We start from the raw sequence: 18625 nt of genomic DNA, 5'->3' as shown, positions 1-18625 counted from the left end.
CACCCTTTGGGTCACTGTGGCATGCATAACCGAGTACGGCGTTGCTGCCGCCATTGCTGTATTGAAGATCAGTTAAGAACAGGGAGGGGCTTCCAGCTGGCTCTCTCAGGGGAGCGTGTGACTCTTTATTATTTTTTTTAAAGATATTATTTATTTATTTGAGAGAGGGAGAGCACGAGTTGGAGGGAGGGTCAGAGGGAGAAGCAGACTCCCCACTGAGCAGGGAGCCCGATGTGGGACTCGATCCCAGGACCCTGGGATCACGACCTGAGCCGAAGGTGGATGCTTAACCGACTGAGTGCCCCAGGCGCCTGGAGCATGTGACTCTTAATCTCAGGGTTGTGAGTTCAAGCCCCATGCTGGGTGTAAAATAAAAATAAAATCTTGAAAAAAAAACAAACGGGCGTGTGGGTTCTCCTTCTGCTGCTGCTCCCTCTGCCTGTGCTCACTCTCTGTCAAATAAATAAATAAAATCTTTAAAAAAAAAAAAAGGAGGACAATGAAAGTGTTAATTTTGCCTTTGCTGGGTTCTTCTCCTGTGCTCTTTCTCTATGGAGATCCGTGGCTCTGACCTTGATCATTCTCTCCTCCCCGAAGGAGTTCTTCGAACATCTTTCAGGGCAGGTCTGCTGGCAACAAAGTCCCTGGTTCTCATTTGTTAGACATCTTTATTGCTCCCTCACTTTTAAAGGATGATTTCACTGGGTACAGAATTCTAGGTTGGTGTGTTTTTTTCTCGACATTTTAAATATTCGACTTTTTCCTTGCTCACATGCTTTCCGAGGAGAAGCCGATATCGTTCTTATCTTTGTTCCTCTCTAGATCAGGTGTTTCTTCCCTCTGGCTTCTTCCAGGATCTTTATCTTTGATTTTCAGTAGTTTGAAGGTGCTGTATATGCCTGGGTGTGAGTTTTTGGCATTTATCCTGCTTGGCGTTCTCTGACATTCCTGGGCAATTAATTTGGGGAGGGGGGTCCTCCTGGCCTTCCCATCACGTGTATGTTACACGTTTGTCATTGTCCCACAGTCCTTGGGTATCGTCTTCTTTGTTTATCAGTTTTGTTTGCTTGCTTGCTTTTCAATTTCAGGGGTTCTATTGCTGTGTCCTCAAGCATCGAGACTCTGCTCAGCGAGTCCAGTCTGCAGACGAGCTCATCAAAGGGCTCATTTCTGCCACCCTGTCTTTATCTCCAGCTTTTCTCTTTGGTTCTCAGGATTTCCACCTCTGTGTGTTCTTGCATGCTGTCTACTTCATCCTAGAGCCTTTAGCCTGTATTAACCACAGTTGTTTAAAATTCTGGTCTGAGAATTCCAGCACCCCCGGCAGGTCTGCGTCTGCTTCTGCCCATGTGTGTTTTGTGCACCTCGTGGCTGTTTCTTGATAGTAGGACACGACGTCCCTGGTCAGAGGAACTGCGGTCTCCCTCCGCTTCCCTAGCGTGGTCCAGGCAGGGAGCAGCTGGGGTTGGGCCCAGTCCTTTCTCAGCCCCACGGCTGCTGCCACAGAAGCCCCGACCTGGGGCCAGATGGAAGGGGAGCGGAGAAGCCAGCCCCAGCCCAGCAGGGGCGTGGAACCTGGGATCCAATCTGTGGCTCCTGCCTGGCCTCCGAGGGCACAGCAACCTCCCAGGCCTGCTTTCTAGGCCTCTGAGGAAGCACAGGATGAGCAAGGCCTGTCTCGGTGAACCTGCACCTCCCACTCAGGCTCCCTAGGCTCTGGGCTTGAAGAGGGGGAGCGGGGGGAGGTGTCTTCCTCACTTGGGACGTCAGCATACCCTGACTCCACACCCTAGCACTTCATCCATCCGGATAGTAGCTGCATTATTGCCAGCTGACCTTGTAGTAACCCCGTGAGCCTTTGAAACATTCATGGTTTTGAATTGCTGCTTTTAACATTTGTTATATTAAACTTATAATTGATGAGAAAAGAAAGAGAAGGCACTACAGTCCACAGACGTGGAGTGATGTGGCGGCGAGGCGTGGGGAGCGGGACACACTATGACCCCTGCGTTGGTCTGTCTTCAGCAAGGGCTGTGCGTCTGGATCGAACTTGTGTTTCACCCTGACCTCTCCTTCCCCTGGTCAGTGAGGCCCCGAGGGACACCAGCAGGCTAGGCTCTGCTGAAATAGTTTCCCCTGAGGGCAAGCCTGTGGAGAACAGAATGCTTTGGGGGGGGGGTGTCCCAAATGGTCCCCCCACCACCACCACTGAGACCCAAGGGCATTTTTCTCCATTTCCTGTGGGAGCCCACTTGAGCTCCTGGAGGTAGAGCTCACAAGACCCCGGGGCCCCTGACGGGGTGTCCTGCGCCGACAGCCTCAGTCTGAGTGGATGGCTGTGCAGGGTCCAGCTTGGTGGTGGTCCTCAGCACGTGTCCGTGCTCCTTGTGTTGATTCCTGCATTCCTGTTTTTAGGACCCCTCGCTCTTGGATGGGCGGGTGACGCTTCTCCATGTTCCGGGGGGCACAGTGGTGTCGAGGCAGGGAGACCAGGTGAGCAAAAGGCTGCGGTGGGAGGGAGCGGTCCCCAGGCCTGCCCAGTGCTGTGGCCAGCGCTGGATGGAGTGCTGAGGAGGCAGCCTCCCTGTGGCCCAGCCTGGGCACACGCTGGACATGTGATACAGGGCCTGTCGTCCCCGTTTCTGGGGCGCTCTCTCTTTACCCCGGGCTTGTGGCCTGTCCTCGTGGGGGAGGGTGCGTGTCCACGCTCATGGACGCTCGCGTATGTGCATTCGAACAGGAGTCATCACTGATTTCACAGTCAGGTGCAGAAGAGGTGCTTTTGTTTCCCCAATTCTCAGATCCAAATACAGATGAAAAATATTTTTCTAATGAAATGGACCTAATTTCTGATTCTGAAAGCCGCACTGGGCAGGCAAAGATAACCTCCACAGCTTCTGCCCTCCTGGGAGCTCATCTCCCCTGGTGCAGGTGTGGTCTGGGGGTCTCTCTCTGTAGGAGCTGCGTTTTCTCTGGCTCCTGCGCGAGCATGGTGGACAGTGTTTTGCCTAGTTTGCTTTTAGAGCAGCTTTGGTGAGATGGGTCTGTCTTGTTGGGAGAGCAGACCGAGCCTGGGCCTCCACTCCTGCCTCATAGGGGTCCAGGTGATGACAGCTGGCTGTGCAGGCTTGGGTGGGACTTGGGGGACAGACGAGCCCAGGCAGCAGGAGCCTGTGGGCCCTGGATGGGGAAGGCGAGGCGGTCCAGCCGGGGGGCAGGGTGGCGTCAGACCCCCGAGGGGACTGTCTGAGGCTGTCCGAGGGCATTGGTGTCCCTGCCTCTCCCTCTCCCCCTTCTTCCCTCTTGTCTGTACCATGACCAGGAAAGGCTCTTCCTTTTCCCCAGAGGAAGCAGACTGCTGGCTGACTTTCTTATGCCAGTCAGTCTGGGCCACAGGTCAGGAAAGCGCTCACCTACTTGCAGGCCTCAGTCCTCGCTACTGCCTTCTGTGACGCACGGTACCCCGGGCCCCTCGGAGGCTGTGTGGGGGGCACGGGGTGCAGAGCCGGCCTCTGTCTGCCCCTGGCCTCCCAGACCCTGAGGGCCAAGCCTCGGGCCTCCCAGAGCCCTGCACTGGCCCTTTCCTGCTCGGACCAGAGAGGTGGGGTCTGACTAGAGCAGGGTGAGCAGGTCTGGAGAGAGGCCAGGTGATGGACACAGGTGAGTTGAGGTGGGCACCGGAGTCTCACAGGCACACCTGGCAGTCATGTGGTGTGGGGGGGTCGGGGAGACTCAGCAGGGCCGCGTGGAGGGAGAAGGGAGCACGTGGGCAGCACAGACCCGCCGACGTGCGGGCGGGGTAAGCGTCTGTGGCTAGGCTCTCTGCCACTAAAGAATCCAACGATAAAACCATGGATGCTGCTGACACGTTTCCTGGGAGAGCCCGGGCCCAGGAGCAGGGACACGAGACAGCGCGGACACAGAAGCCCAGCCCGTGGCAGAGCCCCGTGGTCTCCAGCCCACACCCCTTGTTTGGTCAGGACGTGAACATCCTCTTCGTGGTCTCGGGGCTGCTGCACGTGTACCAGCGGAAGATTGACTGTGAGGAGGACACCTGCCTGTTCGTCGTGCGCCCCGGGGAGGTGGTGGGGCAGCTGGCCGTGCTCACGGGGGAGCCCCTCATCTTCACCATCAGGGCCAACAGGGACTGCAGCTTCCTCTCCGTCTCCAAGGCACACTTCTACGAGTGAGTGCCTGCTGGGCCCCGACCTGCCATGAGTCCAGCCCGGCTCCTGCCCCGTAGGCGTCGTCTGACTGGTGTCCTGAGCGATCTCATCCAATCCTGGGTCTTTATGTACCAAATTCACGTCTCCCCCCAAACTACCCTCCTGAGCGCAGGCTTGTGCGTCGGCCTGCTGTCCTGACACCCCCCGGGGCTGCCTCAGGGGTTTCCTTAATCTGTTGTTCAAAGCTGAACCATAGATTTCCCCCCACTTTGCTTCTGCTCCCACTTTTGTCTACTCTGTGACTGGTGACTCTTACCTGCCCATCGCTTGGGCCGAGTCCTAGAGGGGCCCCAGTCTGGCTTGCAGCCCCTGAGCTGACCATGCCCCTGCTGCTGCCTTCCAGAAGCCTTCACACTCTAGGGGACACCCTATTTCTGCCCTCACCCCCAGCAGCCTGTTCACACATGGCAACCAGGGAACCAGGTCCATTGTGTTCCTGCTGGCCAGAGCCTGCCAGGGACTCCATCATGCCCAGGATCCACCCAGTGCCTTTCCTGGCTCAAGGCCCCACGTGGTCGCTGCCTTCCGACCTCTCAGCCTCACCCTCAGTCTTGTGCCCCCTCTCAGCCCCTTTCTCCACCCAGTCTGGACTTGATGGCACATTGCGGGGGGCAGGGACTTTGCATCCCACTCCCAGGGTCGAGCCCCCATGTGAGGCCTGTGCTCTGAGCACATCTGTGAGGTAGGTGGCAGTGGGCAGGGAGCTCCGCGGGCTCTCCCAGGGCTGCTGGCCGCTCGGTGTACATGGGCCATGATGGAGCAGGTGGCTGAGTGGGCACCGAGCTCTGTCCTAGCCCTGGGCCTGTGTCTCTGTCACCTGCCACGTGGCATCACCGTTTGATAAATGGGGGTGTGGGTCCTGCCAACTCTCAAGTGCTGTGGCCTGGAGGGAAGGGGTGGCCCCGGCGGGATCGGCTGTAGGCCGTGGTGGGGCAGGCGTGACTCTGGGCTGGCTCGGCAGAATCATGCGGAAGCAGCCGACGGTGGTCCTGGGTGTCGCGCACACTGTGGTGAAGCGGGTGTCGTCTTTCGTGCGGCAGATCGACTTCGCGCTGGACTGGATGGAGGTGGAGGCCGGGCGCGCGGTGTACAGGTGGGGCCCGTGGGGGTGCAGGTCTCTGCCCTCCACACTGTCCACTGGGAAGACGGTGCCGCTGACAGACGCGGCCCTGCCCCCCGAGGTCAGCACACCCGTGTGCGGGCGCACACGCTCAGACACACACGCTTTCTCATGGGCGTCTTTCCACGTCATTCGCTGCAAATCCACACTGTCCTTTGAGGTGGCCCAGCAGAGGTGACGTTAAAATGGCTTTGATGAAGGTGCTCGTGTGCCGAGTGTCCCCCTGGGGTGTCGTCTGGGCGCCTGATCTCCGTGTCACAGATACGGTCACAGCTGTCCATCTTCATGGTGCGGAAAATTAAAACTGAGGACATTTTAAATATTTAATCATTTATTTAAAAATCACAATAAGCCATTTATATATTAGCATATGTATTTTTATTTATTTTAAAACACTATTTTTTTAAAAAGATTTTATATTTTTGAGAGAGAGTGCGCGCGTCTGCGAGCGCATGAGCAGGAGCCAGGGGGAGGGGCAGGGCAGAGGGAGAAGCAGGCTCCCCCCGAGCAGGGAGCCCAACGCGGGGCTCGGTCCCAGGACCCCAGGATCACGACCTGAGCCAGAGGCAGACGTTTAACTGAGCCACCCAGGGGCCCCTGGCATACGTATTTTTTAATGGAAAGTAACTGTATTTTCCGAAACAAAAAAATACAGTGAGAAGGTTGCATTCTTTTTCTTCCCCTACCTCAAAGTGGGGAGGGCTTCCTGGCCTTGCCCCTCCGCTCCCAACAGCCTCTGTCCGCGCAGGCAGGGGGACAAGTCAGACTGCACCTACATCGTCCTCAGTGGCCGGCTACGCTCAGTGATCCGGAAGGACGACGGCAAAAAGCGCCTGGCGGGGGAGTATGGCCGCGGAGACCTCATTGGTGTGGTAGGGCTGGGCTCCCTCCTCACCATGCTCTGCCCCAGGGTGGCTTCTGGCCCATGGAAGTGGCCTGAGGAGGGCCCCTACCCGCCTGGTCTGGGGCACGCCTTTCCTGGGGGGCTGACTTGCGTGGCACAGTCACTTCTGAAAGTCTCCAGGGAGAGCTGCGCAGGGGGGCACCTGGGGCAGCCCCTTCGCCCCTGCCAGGAAGACATACCCCAAGGTAGTTCCTCGGAGACTCACGTAGGACGAGGCCCCGGCTAGGTGGTGTCCTCCAGGTGCCTGACCCCAGGTCCCAGCGCTGCCGGCAGCGCGCCCTCTGGCGAGCCCTCACTGATGCTCCTCCAACAGCACGGGCATGGCTGGACTAGCCACTTTTCTTCCTGTTTCCCCCGTACGCCATGTTCCAGAAGGGCGGCCGTGTGCTCTGCCCTCTGGTTGGGTCTGCAGGGCTGGAGGGCGTGAGCGGTGTGGCCGCGCCTCCCCAGCCTCTCTTCTTCAGGTGGAGACGCTCACCCACCAGGCCAGGGCGACGACAGTGCATGCTGTTCGGGACTCCGAGCTGGCCAAGCTTCCGACAGGAGCCCTGACATCCATCAAGCGCAGGTACCCACAGGTAAGCGCTCCTGTTGCGGGCTCCCTTCAGGAAGCGGGACGTCCAGACCGTGAACTCAGGGTTATCAGGCCTGCATCCTTCTAAGTACTGGAGTGAGGTGCAGATTGGAGAGACCTGGAGCAGGCAGTTTGCACGTTTTAAAGGAAGTGTCCCTGTGGACCAGCACCTGGGGATAAGGGCCTTGGGACAGGTGACTTGGGCACTGCCAGGAGGCAGGAGGAGGATGCGGGGACCCAGCGAGTGAAGCCTGCCTGGCCCATCCCACAAGACGAGCAATGTCCCAAGTGGTGTTTAAAACCATTGAGGAGGGCGCCTGGGGGGCTCAGTCATTGGGCGTCTGCCTTCGGCTCAGGTCATGATCCCGGGGTCCTGGGATCGAGCCCCACATTGGGCTCCCTGCTCCGCGGGAGGCCTGCTTCTCCCTCTGCCCCTCCCCCTGCTTGTGCTCTCTCGCTATCTCAAATAAATAAATAAAAATCATAAATAAATAAATAATAAAACCAGTGAGGAGTCTCGGGACAGGTAGGAGCAAGTACAAGGAATGTGTGGTTCCCACAGTACAGGGCTTTCTTGCTCTGCATCTTGGGAAAGGTGAACTCGGAATTTGGAGAAGGCAGTCTGGTGGGGTGGTCGTGGTTTCCCTTGGTGCTTCCCTGCCCTGGAAGTAAAAAGAGACCCTGGCTCGGGCTCCAGGTCACAGGACATGTGCCCCTCACACCTGCTGGCCCCTGGCGGGCTCTCTGTGGAGCAGCCCCTCATCCCATAGAGTTGGGGCCCCCCGCCCAGTGACCAGCCTGCCACCACCCCACTGCCCTCAGCCCAGAGGGGTTTACAGACATGGTGGTTTTGAAAATGTGGATCCAGGGTGCTTCTCTTCTTCGTTCAAATGTGTGGCCTCCTTTCTTTCTCTGCCCTCAGGTTGTGACGCGGCTGATTCATCTCTTGGGTGAGAAGATTTTGGGCAGCCTCCAGCAGGGAACTGCGACAGGTGTGTCCTGGGGAGCCCCGCCCTCCTGGCCCAGAGGCCCCACCTGCCCCGTGGCTGCTACAGGCCTGGGCGTGGGCAGTGTGGGAGGGAAGCCCTGGTCCGCGTGGAGCGCGGATTTAAACCTGGCACTGGGAGGTACTGGTGGGCGGCCGTCTGACCTGTGCAGAGCAGGTGATTCTCCAGTGCTGGGCCTTTCCCTGTCAGCTTGTGTGTTCTCTTCTGGTTCTAATTCTGAGAAAGTGCGCTGTGAAATACTCGCTGGCCCCCTGTCCTGGTCAGCAGCGGCGGGAACCACCCACACCTGCCTTGGCCTGCTGTCCCCTCTGCCGGAACCCCCTCAGCAGAGCCCCACACCCACCTGGCCACTCCAAGCCCTGCACCCCTCAGTTTCCCTTTTCCACTTCATTTCAATTTCCTGGCTCATCCCGCCGCTCCCTCCTCCTGTGTGGTCCGTGCGCCGTGCCGGCTCACGAGCTGCGGGAGGGTGGCCCTGCGTCTCCTGGCAGTGACCCGGGCACTGGGGTGGCCGGTGTGCCCCATGGAGCAGCAAAGCGTGCCGGTGCCACCCGAATCCGGTGCAGCTCATCTCGATTGACTACGTCTGCAAAGACCTGTTTCCAAACGAGGCCACGCTCTGAGGTCCGGGGTGGACATGGGAAGCACGGCCCAGCACGTGGTATTAGTTATGTTCGAAGCGGGTTTCTTGTGGAAGGCATATAGTCGGGTTGTGTTTTTGTCATCCGACCTGACAACTTGTGTGTTTTTTTTAAGATTTTATATATTTGAGAGAGAGAGAGAGGACTGGGGGGCAGAGGGAGAAGGAGAAGCAGGCTCCCCACTGACCAGTCCCAGGACCCCGGGATCACGGCCCGAGCCGAAGGCGGACGCTCCGCCGCCTGAGCTCCCCGGGCGCCCCCACCTGACCCCTCGTGTGGTTTGTGTGCAGACCCTCCGTGTGGAGCAGTTACTCCTGGGCTGGGACTGGTGCCTGTCCTCCCCTCACGTCCTTTCTCCAGTTCCTCTTCCCACCCTCTCTGGAGTTCCTTCAGCCTTTTTGAGTATTCCGCTCGTATTTCTCAGTCGTGGTTCCAGTGTGCATCTTCATAGGGAACTTTTCACAGCTGCTGTGGGATCGCAGCTCCCATTCCTCATGGCCCCATCGCTCCGAGTGGCCCCTGTAGCTGGGGTTGTGCTCAGTGAGCCCCTCACGCAGCACGGGGACGTCTGCGTTCAGCCAGCAAACATGCTGTGGAGGCGCGAGCGGAGAATCGTCTAGAACACCTACACTCTGCCACTCTTCATCCCGGCGGCCCTGCTGGCTACCTATTCTCTGAATTCCCTTCATCTGAGGCTGTCTGTTTTACTTCATCCCCAGGACTTGTTCGTGGATGCGCCGCTGCACCAGTGGGCCCTTTGCCGTGGCACCTGGGGAACACGCCGCCGCCGGCCTCTGCGGCTTCTGAGAGGCCCACACGTGGCTGTTCCTATGCTTTCTCTCTGGTTGTGTTCAAGACTTTGTCTTTGTCCTTAGTTTTTAGAGACTAAATGCTCATCTTCTTGAATCTATAGATTTATGTCTTTTACCAAACTTGGGAAGTTTTCAGCCTTTATTTGTTCAAATATTCTTTCAGCTCTGTCCTCTTTATCCTCTTCCGGAAATCCAGTGACACAGACGCCAGACCTTCTGTTATTGTCTCTGAGGTCTTTTGGGCACAGCTGGTTTTTTCCTTCATCCGATGTTCAGATTGAATAGTTTCTTGTGGTCTGTCTTCAGGGTCGTTGGCTCTGGTCTCTGTTCATTGTATTTGTGTACGTGTCTTACTGGTCACGATCGCTGTTTCACTGCTTCACCGTCCTTGTCAAGTAGTTCCAAATTCTATGACCTGTTGTCATTTTTTCCGCTGTTGTTCTAGGTGAGATTTTCTTGGCTTTTGGTACAGCTGGTAATTTTGGGTTATATCCTGTGTTTCAGGCATGATGTCCTGAGACTCTGGTTCTCTTTTAAATCTCCTGTTTTAACAGACTTTCGGGGTGCTCATATTCACAGAGCATGTCCTAAACGTTAGTTTAGTTCTCAAGGCCTTTGCAGTATTACTCTGGTCTGCCCTACTGTGCGCTCCCCAGAGCCGGGGTGGAGGCCGGCTGGTGTCATGGGTGGGCCACGCGGAGGTGAGCCCAGGGCTTCACGCTAGGTTTCGAGAATTCCTTCTCCGTCCCTCTTTTCTCTGCGATTTCCCTGCTCCGGTGCAGGGTGTGGAGAGCTGGGGGGCTCCGCCCCGCTGTGTCTGCAGCCCCAGGCAAGCGCCTGCTTAGGCTGGGTGCCCTGGGAGGGACCCCTGGAGGCAGCACTGGGCTGGGAGGGGTGGAGCCTGCCTGGCTGGAGCTGGGGGGGGGGGGGGGCACTGCTGTGTTGGTGGAGTGCTTGCGGGGGGTGGAGGCCCCGGTCCGTCCCGTCTGCCCTCCTCTCTGCACCCTTCTGAGCCCCCTTGTAACTGTCAGCAGCAGTTAGGTGGCATGTGCCTGCCCTATCTCCCTCTTGGCCAGAACCAGGACCTCCCAGTGCCTCTGGTGAAGGCGAAGAGAGAGCTGTGCAAAGCTAGCAAGAGAGTCCCCTTTGGTTCTGCCTCAGACAGAGGGTTCTGACATCAGAGGTCGCTAGAAAAGACAGAGAGGAGGGGGCTTCCCAGAGGAGAAGTTGTGGGAAAACTGCTGCAAAGAGGCCCCTCTGCCACCCTGTGTGCACCCCGTGACCCGCTCATGGCCTTTTCTTTCCCTGCCCCAGACCAGCCCTGAGCTGCGTCCTCTCTCTGCTGTCCTGCATCCCCTCTGGTTTCTGGGTCAGGCCATGCAGGGACACACCCGGGACTCAAGAACTGCCATTCCTCACCCAGGGTGAGATGAGCAGACTCAGAAATGGACGCTGTCTTGGAGGAGCTGGGCCCTTCCGGTGTGGCCAGTGCATGCGCATGGCTGTGCGCTGCAGAGGTCAGGAGGGTCTGCGTGGGAGTTGGGGGCTTGGCAGCCGGCTGGCTGGGCCAGGCAAGCAGCATGGAGCAGGCCGGGGCAGCGGGCAGTCGGGGAGCCGGGAAGAGAGCCCTTGGCGTGTGCAGGTTGCAGGAGACCAGAGTCTGCCTGGGATGTGGCCAGCAGGAGGGTGAGGCTGCCCCCCACCCCTCACCGCCTCTTTCGTGAAAATAGGAGTTGCTCCTGGCCAAGAAATGACCACTGTTGGAAATAAAGTCCCAGGGACCCTCTAACTAATGACTCTGTGGGTCGGCGGGCCTGCTGCCTCCTTCCCTGCTGCCGTGGGGGCCCCAGGGAGGCACTGAGTTTCCTGGGCCTCACAGCTAGAGGACAGAGCCGTGGTCTCAGGGACAGGAGGCTCTCACTGCACTGGCTTGTTGTTCAAAGGTTCAGGCTGCTGCGCCCCACAGGTCGCTCTCACTGTTTCTACAGTGCGTGGTGGAAACACGGCAGGAGGCGGGCCTGACCTCCGAGGTTTCTCTGGGTCTCAGGGTCTTTTCTGTATGCTGTGCCTCTCATCAGTGAGGCCTGAGTCCTGGAGTGTGTGAACTGCAAGGTGCTCACAGTATGGGAAAGGCAGGGTGGTCCGGTGGGTGGGCATGAGACGCTTTGGTTATGGAGGCCTGGAGCAAGCCCTGGGGCCCCTTCCTCTCTCCCAGGCCCTTGTGTCCTGGTGCCCTCGAGAAACAATTAGAGACACTCAGAGGCTGTCAGCCGCAGCCCAGCCTCTTAGGCCGATGCACGACCCTGTGCTCCGCAGGTCACCAGTTTGGGCTGCACACCACAGGCAGCAAGTGGGACTCGGGGAACCCCGCCAGCAACCTCTCCACGGTAGCTGTCATGCCTGTGTCCGAGGATGTGCCCCTCACCGCCTTTGCCCTGGAGCTCAAGCACGCCCTCAGTGCCATCGGTAAGTCCTGCGCAAGGCCACCAGGGTCCTCGGGAGCCCTCCTCCTCTTGCCTCGTGGTCCTTCTGGTTCCTTCTGCAAGGGCAGTTATTGTCACCTTCACAGCTAAGCCTTGTGGATGCTGGGGAGGGCTGCCGGGGGCAGGAGAGCATCCGCCCGGCGTCCTGACAGTCTTGATGGCAAACACGGTCTTGTGGGCACCTGGCTGGGGGATCCCGCACCTGTGGCTCGGGGATCCCGCCTTCTACCCGGAGGGGACACTGCAGTGGCTGCAGGAGCTGACTGGCCGTGTGGAAAATGCCCTCGGTTGGGGTCAGGGTGCTTGGGTAGTATTTCCAAATTCCTGATAGCCGTTAAACGTTGGAATTTGAGAACAAGGAATAGAAATTCCCGAGCTCTTAGGAATTCCCAAAATCATAAAGTGTCTGTATTCCTTTTTTTTTTTTTAAGTTTTGTTTATTTGAGAGAGGGAGCGGGGGCAGAGGCGGAGGGAGGGAGAGAATCTCCAGCAGGCTCCACGCACACTGTGGAGCCCGACACGGGGCTCGATCCCACGACCCCGAGATCATGACCTGAGCCGAAATCAAGAGTCAGATGCTCAACCGACTGAGCCACCCACGAGCTCCAAAGTGTCCTGTATTCTTAATACTTTATTTATAAGTTTTTATATAACTGTGAGTGACCATAATAATAGTAGATCAACTTTCTGTGATGTGGTTATACTGAAAATTTCAGGGGTTGTATTTTTTAAAATGGCATAATAATAAATACAGTGAGTGTTCTATTACTGTCCTGAAACGGGGTCTGTGAGAAGAGTGTGTATGTTAATACTCTGCCTGAGGTAGACATTTGACAATAGAAAGCATTAAATAAATACCAAATAAAAATGATCTATAAAATTGGAAGATACTACTCTAGGTCCTTAAAACTTAATCTCAAAACAAAATTCCAGGGTGGTGGGGGGATGGGTTAGCCTGGTGATGGGCATTAAGGAGGGCACGTTCTGCGTGGAGCACTGGGTGTTATACGCAGACAGTCAATCATGGAGCAAAAACAAATGATGTACTGTATGGTGACATAACATCATAATAAGTAAAATAAAAAAACAAAACAAAACAAAACTCTGAAACACAGAAGGCACTCGCTGTAACAGACAGCCCCGCTGTGGGGGTCCTGTTCGTCTCCTGTTGGCGTCGCTCACACTGTCCAGGGCACGCAGAGCGTCTCCAAGTCCTACAGCAGAGATGTGCTGCTTTCATAAAAGCTTATTCCGTTTTTTAAAAAAACTTTATTTTGTAATAATTACAGATTCACAGGAAGTTGCAAAAACAGTAAAGGGAGGATCATGTACCCTTCCCCCGGGTGACGACGCGGTAGCACCCGGTCAAGGTCAGGAAGGTCACGGGTGCGGTCTGCAGGCCTGCACACGTCACCTGCGTCGATGTGGGCTCTGCGGCCCCGACTCCCGGGCAGGTTCCTGCCGCTGCCACTGGGTGCAGGCCCCCGCCGCCCCTGCAGCTCATAACCCGGGGCCTGTTCTGAGAGGACCCTAAAAATGGAGTCGTGCACGGATGACCTCTGGACGCAGGCGTCCCTTTCACCGTGGAGCAGTGCGGCTCTGTGACTTCTTGTGTAAAGGCTTTTGTGCGCACCTAAGTTTTCCTTTGTCTGGATCGACGTCTAGGCATGGGGTGAGTGTGGTCAGCGTATGTGCAGTCCTTCTAGAGGGCTGCACCCTGCACGCTCCCGCCGCCCCGCCCCTGCTTGTCCTCGCCAGCCCTCGGAGCTGTTACTGGTTTTTATTTCTGCTGTTATTTTTTTTTAGCAGGCTCCACGCCCAGCGTGTCACCCAGTGTGGGGCTTGAACTCACGGCCCTGAGTTCGTGACCTGAGCCAAGGTCAAGAGCCGGGCGCTCAACCAACTGCGCCACCCAGGCGCCCCGTGTCTGCTGCTCTGTTGGATGGGCAGTGAGAGCAGCTCATGGCTCCGTCTTGGTTTCTCTGATGGTTCACGATGCCAAATGTCTCTCCCCGTACTTTTTTACCATCTGCACGTCCTCTCTGGTGAAATATCTGTTCACGACGTCCTGTCTTTTGCTCTATTTGTTTTCTTACTGTTGAGGTTTGAGAATTCCTCACACCCTCTAGACATGGGCTCTTTGGCTGGCCTGGGGGTGCAGCCGCCCCTCTGACGCCCCGTCCACTTTCACAGGCAGAACTCTAAGTTGTGGTGAAGTCCACTTTATCCATTTTTTTCCTTTTATGGGACATGCTTTCAGTAGCATTTCTAAAAACTCTGCACCTAGCCCTAGGGCCTAGGTTTTCTCCTATGTTTTTTCAAAAGGCCTGAAGTTCTACATTTTTTTTTTAAGATTTATTTATTTGAGAGGACATGCGTGCATGTGGCAGGTGGGGAGGGACAAAGGGAGAGCGAGAGAGAGAACCTCAGTCAGGCTCCACGCCCAGTGCGGCTTGATCTCACGACGCCGAGATCAGACCTGAGCAGAAATCAAGAGTCAGACACTTGACCGACTAAGCCCTCCAGGCGCCCCCTGAGGTTCCAGTCTACATTTAACTTAATGATCTGCTTTGGGGCTAATTTTTGTAAAAGGTGTGAAGTTTAGTAGAGGTTTATTTTCTTGCTTATGGATATTCAGTTTTCCCACCATCATTTATTGAGAAACGACCCCTCTCCCACTGAATGATCTTGGCACCCTGCCGAGAACCGTTTTATATCGGTGAGGGTCCGTTTCTGGGCCCTTCTCTCCCAGGGTCTGTACGTCTGTCTTCATGTCAGCACCGCGCTGTGTTGATTGCTGTAGCTTTCTAGTAGGTTTGGAAGTCAGGAAGCGTGAGGCCTCCAGCTCTGTTCTTCTGCAAGACTGTTTTGCTGTTCAGGGTCCCTGAGATCCGTATGAATTTCAGGATTGGTTTTTCTCTATCTGTAAAAAATGGCATTGGGATTTTGACAGGGATCGCACTGACTCTGTGGTTCGCCCCGGGTGTCCAGGCGCTTCAACAATGTTCAGTCTTCCAACCCACGCACACGGGACGCGTTTCCACATACTTACGTCTTCTTTCATCTCTTTCAGCAATGTTTTGTGGTTTTCCGTGTACAAGTCTTTTGTCTCCTTGGTTAAGTTTATTCCTTATATTTTGCTCTTTTTGATGCTATTATAAATTATTTTTCTTAACCCCCTTTTTTTTTCTGATGGTTTATGGTCACTGTATAGGAACACAACTGACATCTGTGTTATTTTTATATCCTGCAACTTCATTTATTAGTTGTGGGCTTTTTGGGGTTCTCTACATATAAGATCATATCGTCTGCAAGCAGAGATGTTACTTTTTCCTTTCCAGTTTTGACGCCTTTTATATCTTTTCTTTCTTTCTTTCTTTTTTTTTGCCTAAGTGCTCTGGCTGGGACTCCCAGCACACTGTCGGATAGAAGTAGTAAGGGTGGCCGTCCTCTCCTTGTTCCTGATCTTAGGGGAGAGCTCTCAGTCTTGCACCACTGAGTGTGATGTCCGCTCAGGTTTTTATGTGTGGCCTTTCATATACTGAAGAAGTTTCTTCCCATTAATAGTTGGGTTTTGTTTTTTTTTTTTAAGATTTTATTTTTAAGTAATCTCTACACCCCACATAGGGCTTGAACTCATAACCCTGAGATCAAGAGTCGCACGCTCCGCTGACTGAGCCAGCCAGGTGCCCTCCTTTTTATTTCTGTAAGATCAATAATGTCCCACTATCATTTCTGATTTTAATAATTTGAGTCTTCTCTCTTTTTTTCTTTATTCATCTAGCTTAAGGTTTGTCAGTTTTGTTAATTCTTTCAAAGAACCAACTTTTGGTTTCATTGGTTTTCTCTGTTGTTTTTCTGTTCTCCATTTTATTTATCTCTGTTCTAATCTCGATTATTTCCTTTCTTCTGTTTGCTCTGGGTTTAGTTACTGTTCTTTTCCTAGTTACCCAAGGTATAAAGTTAGGTCCTTCATAAAAAAAACTTAAAGTCTCAGCAAACTGAAGACACGGAAGAACCTTAAATGCATGTTACTAAATGAGAGAAGCCAATCTGAGAAGGCTGCATACTGTGTGATTCCAACTCTCTGGCATTCTGGAAAAGGCAAAACTATGGACACGGTAAAGAGATCAGCGGTTTCCAGGGGTCAGGGGGGTGGAGGCATGAAAAAGGAGAGCATGGAGGAGGATTTTTAGGGCAGTGAAAATACTCTGTGTGATAGCACAGTAGTGGATATGTGTCATTCCGCGTTTGTCCAAACCCATACAGTGTACAACATAAAGAACCCTAATATGCACGCTGGACTTGAGTTCATCCTAATGGGTCAGTACTGGCTCATGGACTGTAACAACGTACCACATTAATGCAAGATGCTGGTAACCGGGAACAGGCTGGTGGAGGTAGGGGAGAGGAGGATGTATACGGGAACTCTGTGTACTTTCTGCTCAATTTTTCCATAGACCTAAATAAAAATAAAGTCTATAAATTATTTAAATAAATAAATAAAGCTAGGTCCTTGATTTGAGATCTTTCTTCTTTCTTCCAAGCACGTTGGTAGCTCTGGGCTCCTCTCTCCACAGCCAACTGCTCCCTCCCTGCATTTGGGATGCTGTGTTTGTGTTTCGTCTGGTCTCTGGGTTTCTTCTTTGACCTGCGGGTAGTTCAGGAGGGTGGTGTTTAATTTCCACACATTTGTGAATTTTCTGGTTCTCCTGTTACCGATTTCTAGTTTCACACCATTGTGGCCAGAAATGATACTTTGTATGATTTCAGTCTTAAAGCTTATTAAGACTGGTTTTGTGGCCTAACATATAATCTGTCCTAGAGGATGTCCTGGGTTATGTTGTTGTTGTTGTTGTTGAAGTAAGTTCTGTGCCCATGATGGGGCTCAAACTTACGACCCCGAGATCAAGCGTCGCACGCTCCATGGACGGAGCCAGCCTGGCGCGCCTGGGAAGAGTGTGTGGTCCGCTTCTCTGGGTGGTTAGTCTTGTCTCTGTGCATTTTGGTGAGTGTGTGGTGGCCTCTCCTTGTGGCTTCGATTTGTATGCCCCGTGACTAAGAAGTTAGTTTGTTCGTTGGCCATCAGAGTGCCCTTTCTGTAGGTGCCCGCCAGGTGGCCCAGCATCTTTGTTGGGTTGCTGTCTTCCCCTTGGTGGTGGGCACAGTTCTTTATGTGACCCGGACACAGTCCCTTGTTTGGGTGCCGAGACCGCACGTATCTTTCTCTCTCTGTGGTTTGATTTTGTATTCTTTTAATGATGTCTTTTGAAAACAGAAGTTCTTCATTCTAATTCAGGCCAATTTATCAATTTTTTTCTTACATCATTACTGCTTTTGTATGTTCCTGAAGGAAGTGCGTGCTGCCCCCAAGCATGAAGATGTTCTTCTAAACGCTTTGCAGTTTTACCTTTCCTTTTCAGTTTGCAGTCCGTTGGGATTGCTTCTGGTGACGATGTCTGTAGGGTTCCTCAGCGACTCAGACCCTCCTTTCGAGAGCCTGAACTTGGCCCACTGCCGCGCTGGCATCGTTGCCCAAAGTCAGGTGCCCGTGCTTGTGCAGGTTGCTTTCCCTTCTGGAGGGAGATTCTAGGCTGGTGGCCATTTTCTCCTAGCACTTGGAGGTGTTGTTCTGCTTCCTCAGCTTCCAGTGTTTGGGAAGGACTGTCTGGCAGCCAGGCCAGAGCAGGTTGGAGCAGCAGCGGACGCCCGCTTCAGCTACACCCCAAGTGTGGGCGAGCCATCCTGTTTCTCCTCCCTGCCCTGGACCTGCTTACCCCTGGCCTTCAGCAGACCCTGCTAGGGACAGGGTTGGTCTCCGTGCTGTGGGAGCCCAGAGCACCACCTCTGCTGGCTCCACACTTTCCTGAGGGCCCCCTCAGAGCCCCCCTGAGTCTAGGCAGGGGTGTCCACACGGGAGACGTGCCCCAGTGGGTAGGTAGAGACCAGCCTGGGGTCCCTGGTGGGCCTGAGGGCTGGGCTCCTCACTGTTCCTGCAGCCAGACACAGCCTGCCATTCCCATCACATCCTGTATGATGTCCAAGAGAGGTGGTCAAGACACATCACTGTGGTGCCCAGCAGGGCCCGCCCTTGCAGGCCCATGATGCAGCCCAGCCCTAAGAGGTCTCCCTCCCATCAGTAGGACCCCTGCTGATGACCAGCTAGGGCTTGTAGCCAGGAGTGCAGGCCCCCAACAGGACGAGCCCCCTCACCCCAAGCCCCTGCCACTTAGGTCCGAGACACCCATGCCACATCTCAGCAGGGGCACCATCGTCGTAGGACACACCACTATTTTGTGTGCCTCTAGGAAAGCAGATGCTGCTAGTTAAAATACGATGCAATGATTTCTTAGTCTCACCTTTTAACGGAAGCTCTTGGAGAGCTCTGTACAAGAAGAAAGCCCTCAGGACTTCTGGGTCCTCTCCAGCCCAGGGTTGTGGGTGCTCATCTGCAGCCTCCAGTGCATGTGAGCCCCTGGTGACCTTTCTGCAGATTCTGTTGCTGGAACTCCTGGTTGGGCAGGCCGCGGCCGCTGTGTCCACGTAGGCATCACAGAGGAAAGATGCACGCTGATTTCAGACACACAAGATGTGAAAAGATGTGCATCTCCACATGGGTGAATACACCAATGACACGTATTGAATCCAGCCAGCCTTGCTCATCTGGGTTTGGGGAATTCTATATTATCTTGCATTTTACAAGCTGTGCTTCCCATGCTCCTGACACACACACACAGTCTCTGTTGCAAAAATTTGAATCCTTCCTGTGCAGGCAAAGAGACTGAGGTTCAGAGAGCCCCCCACCACCTGTTGAGGTTTTGTCTTCAGGCCCTGGGGCTGCTGGTCCCGGGAGCTGGG

General features: G+C 54.7%; 1 protein-coding gene across 8 annotated transcripts in view; it reads left to right on the top strand.

Moving 5' to 3' along the window:
- Positions 1-18625, top strand: part of PNPLA7 (patatin like domain 7, lysophospholipase) — a 63788-nt gene that overhangs the window by 29678 nt on the left and 15485 nt on the right. For all 8 annotated transcript variants that reach the window (XR_013443911.1, XM_078062088.1, XM_078062089.1 and 5 more), the window contains 7 exons: positions 2416-2493; positions 3981-4186; positions 5188-5319; positions 6095-6218; positions 6715-6828; positions 7747-7816; positions 11601-11750. Coding sequence is in view for 7 of the 8 variants with exons in the window: in XM_078062088.1 (XP_077918214.1) it covers positions 2416-2493; positions 3981-4186; positions 5188-5319; positions 6095-6218; positions 6715-6828; positions 7747-7816; positions 11601-11750 (874 nt within the window). In the remaining variant the exon portion in view is untranslated. The remainder of the gene's footprint in view (positions 1-2415; positions 2494-3980; positions 4187-5187; positions 5320-6094; positions 6219-6714; positions 6829-7746; positions 7817-11600; positions 11751-18625) is intronic.

The sequence above is a fragment of the Halichoerus grypus genome, chromosome 14, assembly GCF_964656455.1.
Source record: "Halichoerus grypus chromosome 14, mHalGry1.hap1.1, whole genome shotgun sequence".
NCBI classification, from domain to species: Eukaryota; Metazoa; Chordata; class Mammalia; order Carnivora; family Phocidae; genus Halichoerus; species Halichoerus grypus.
Note: the sequence above shows the minus strand (reverse complement) of the source record. Positions and strands in the feature narration are given on the sequence as shown.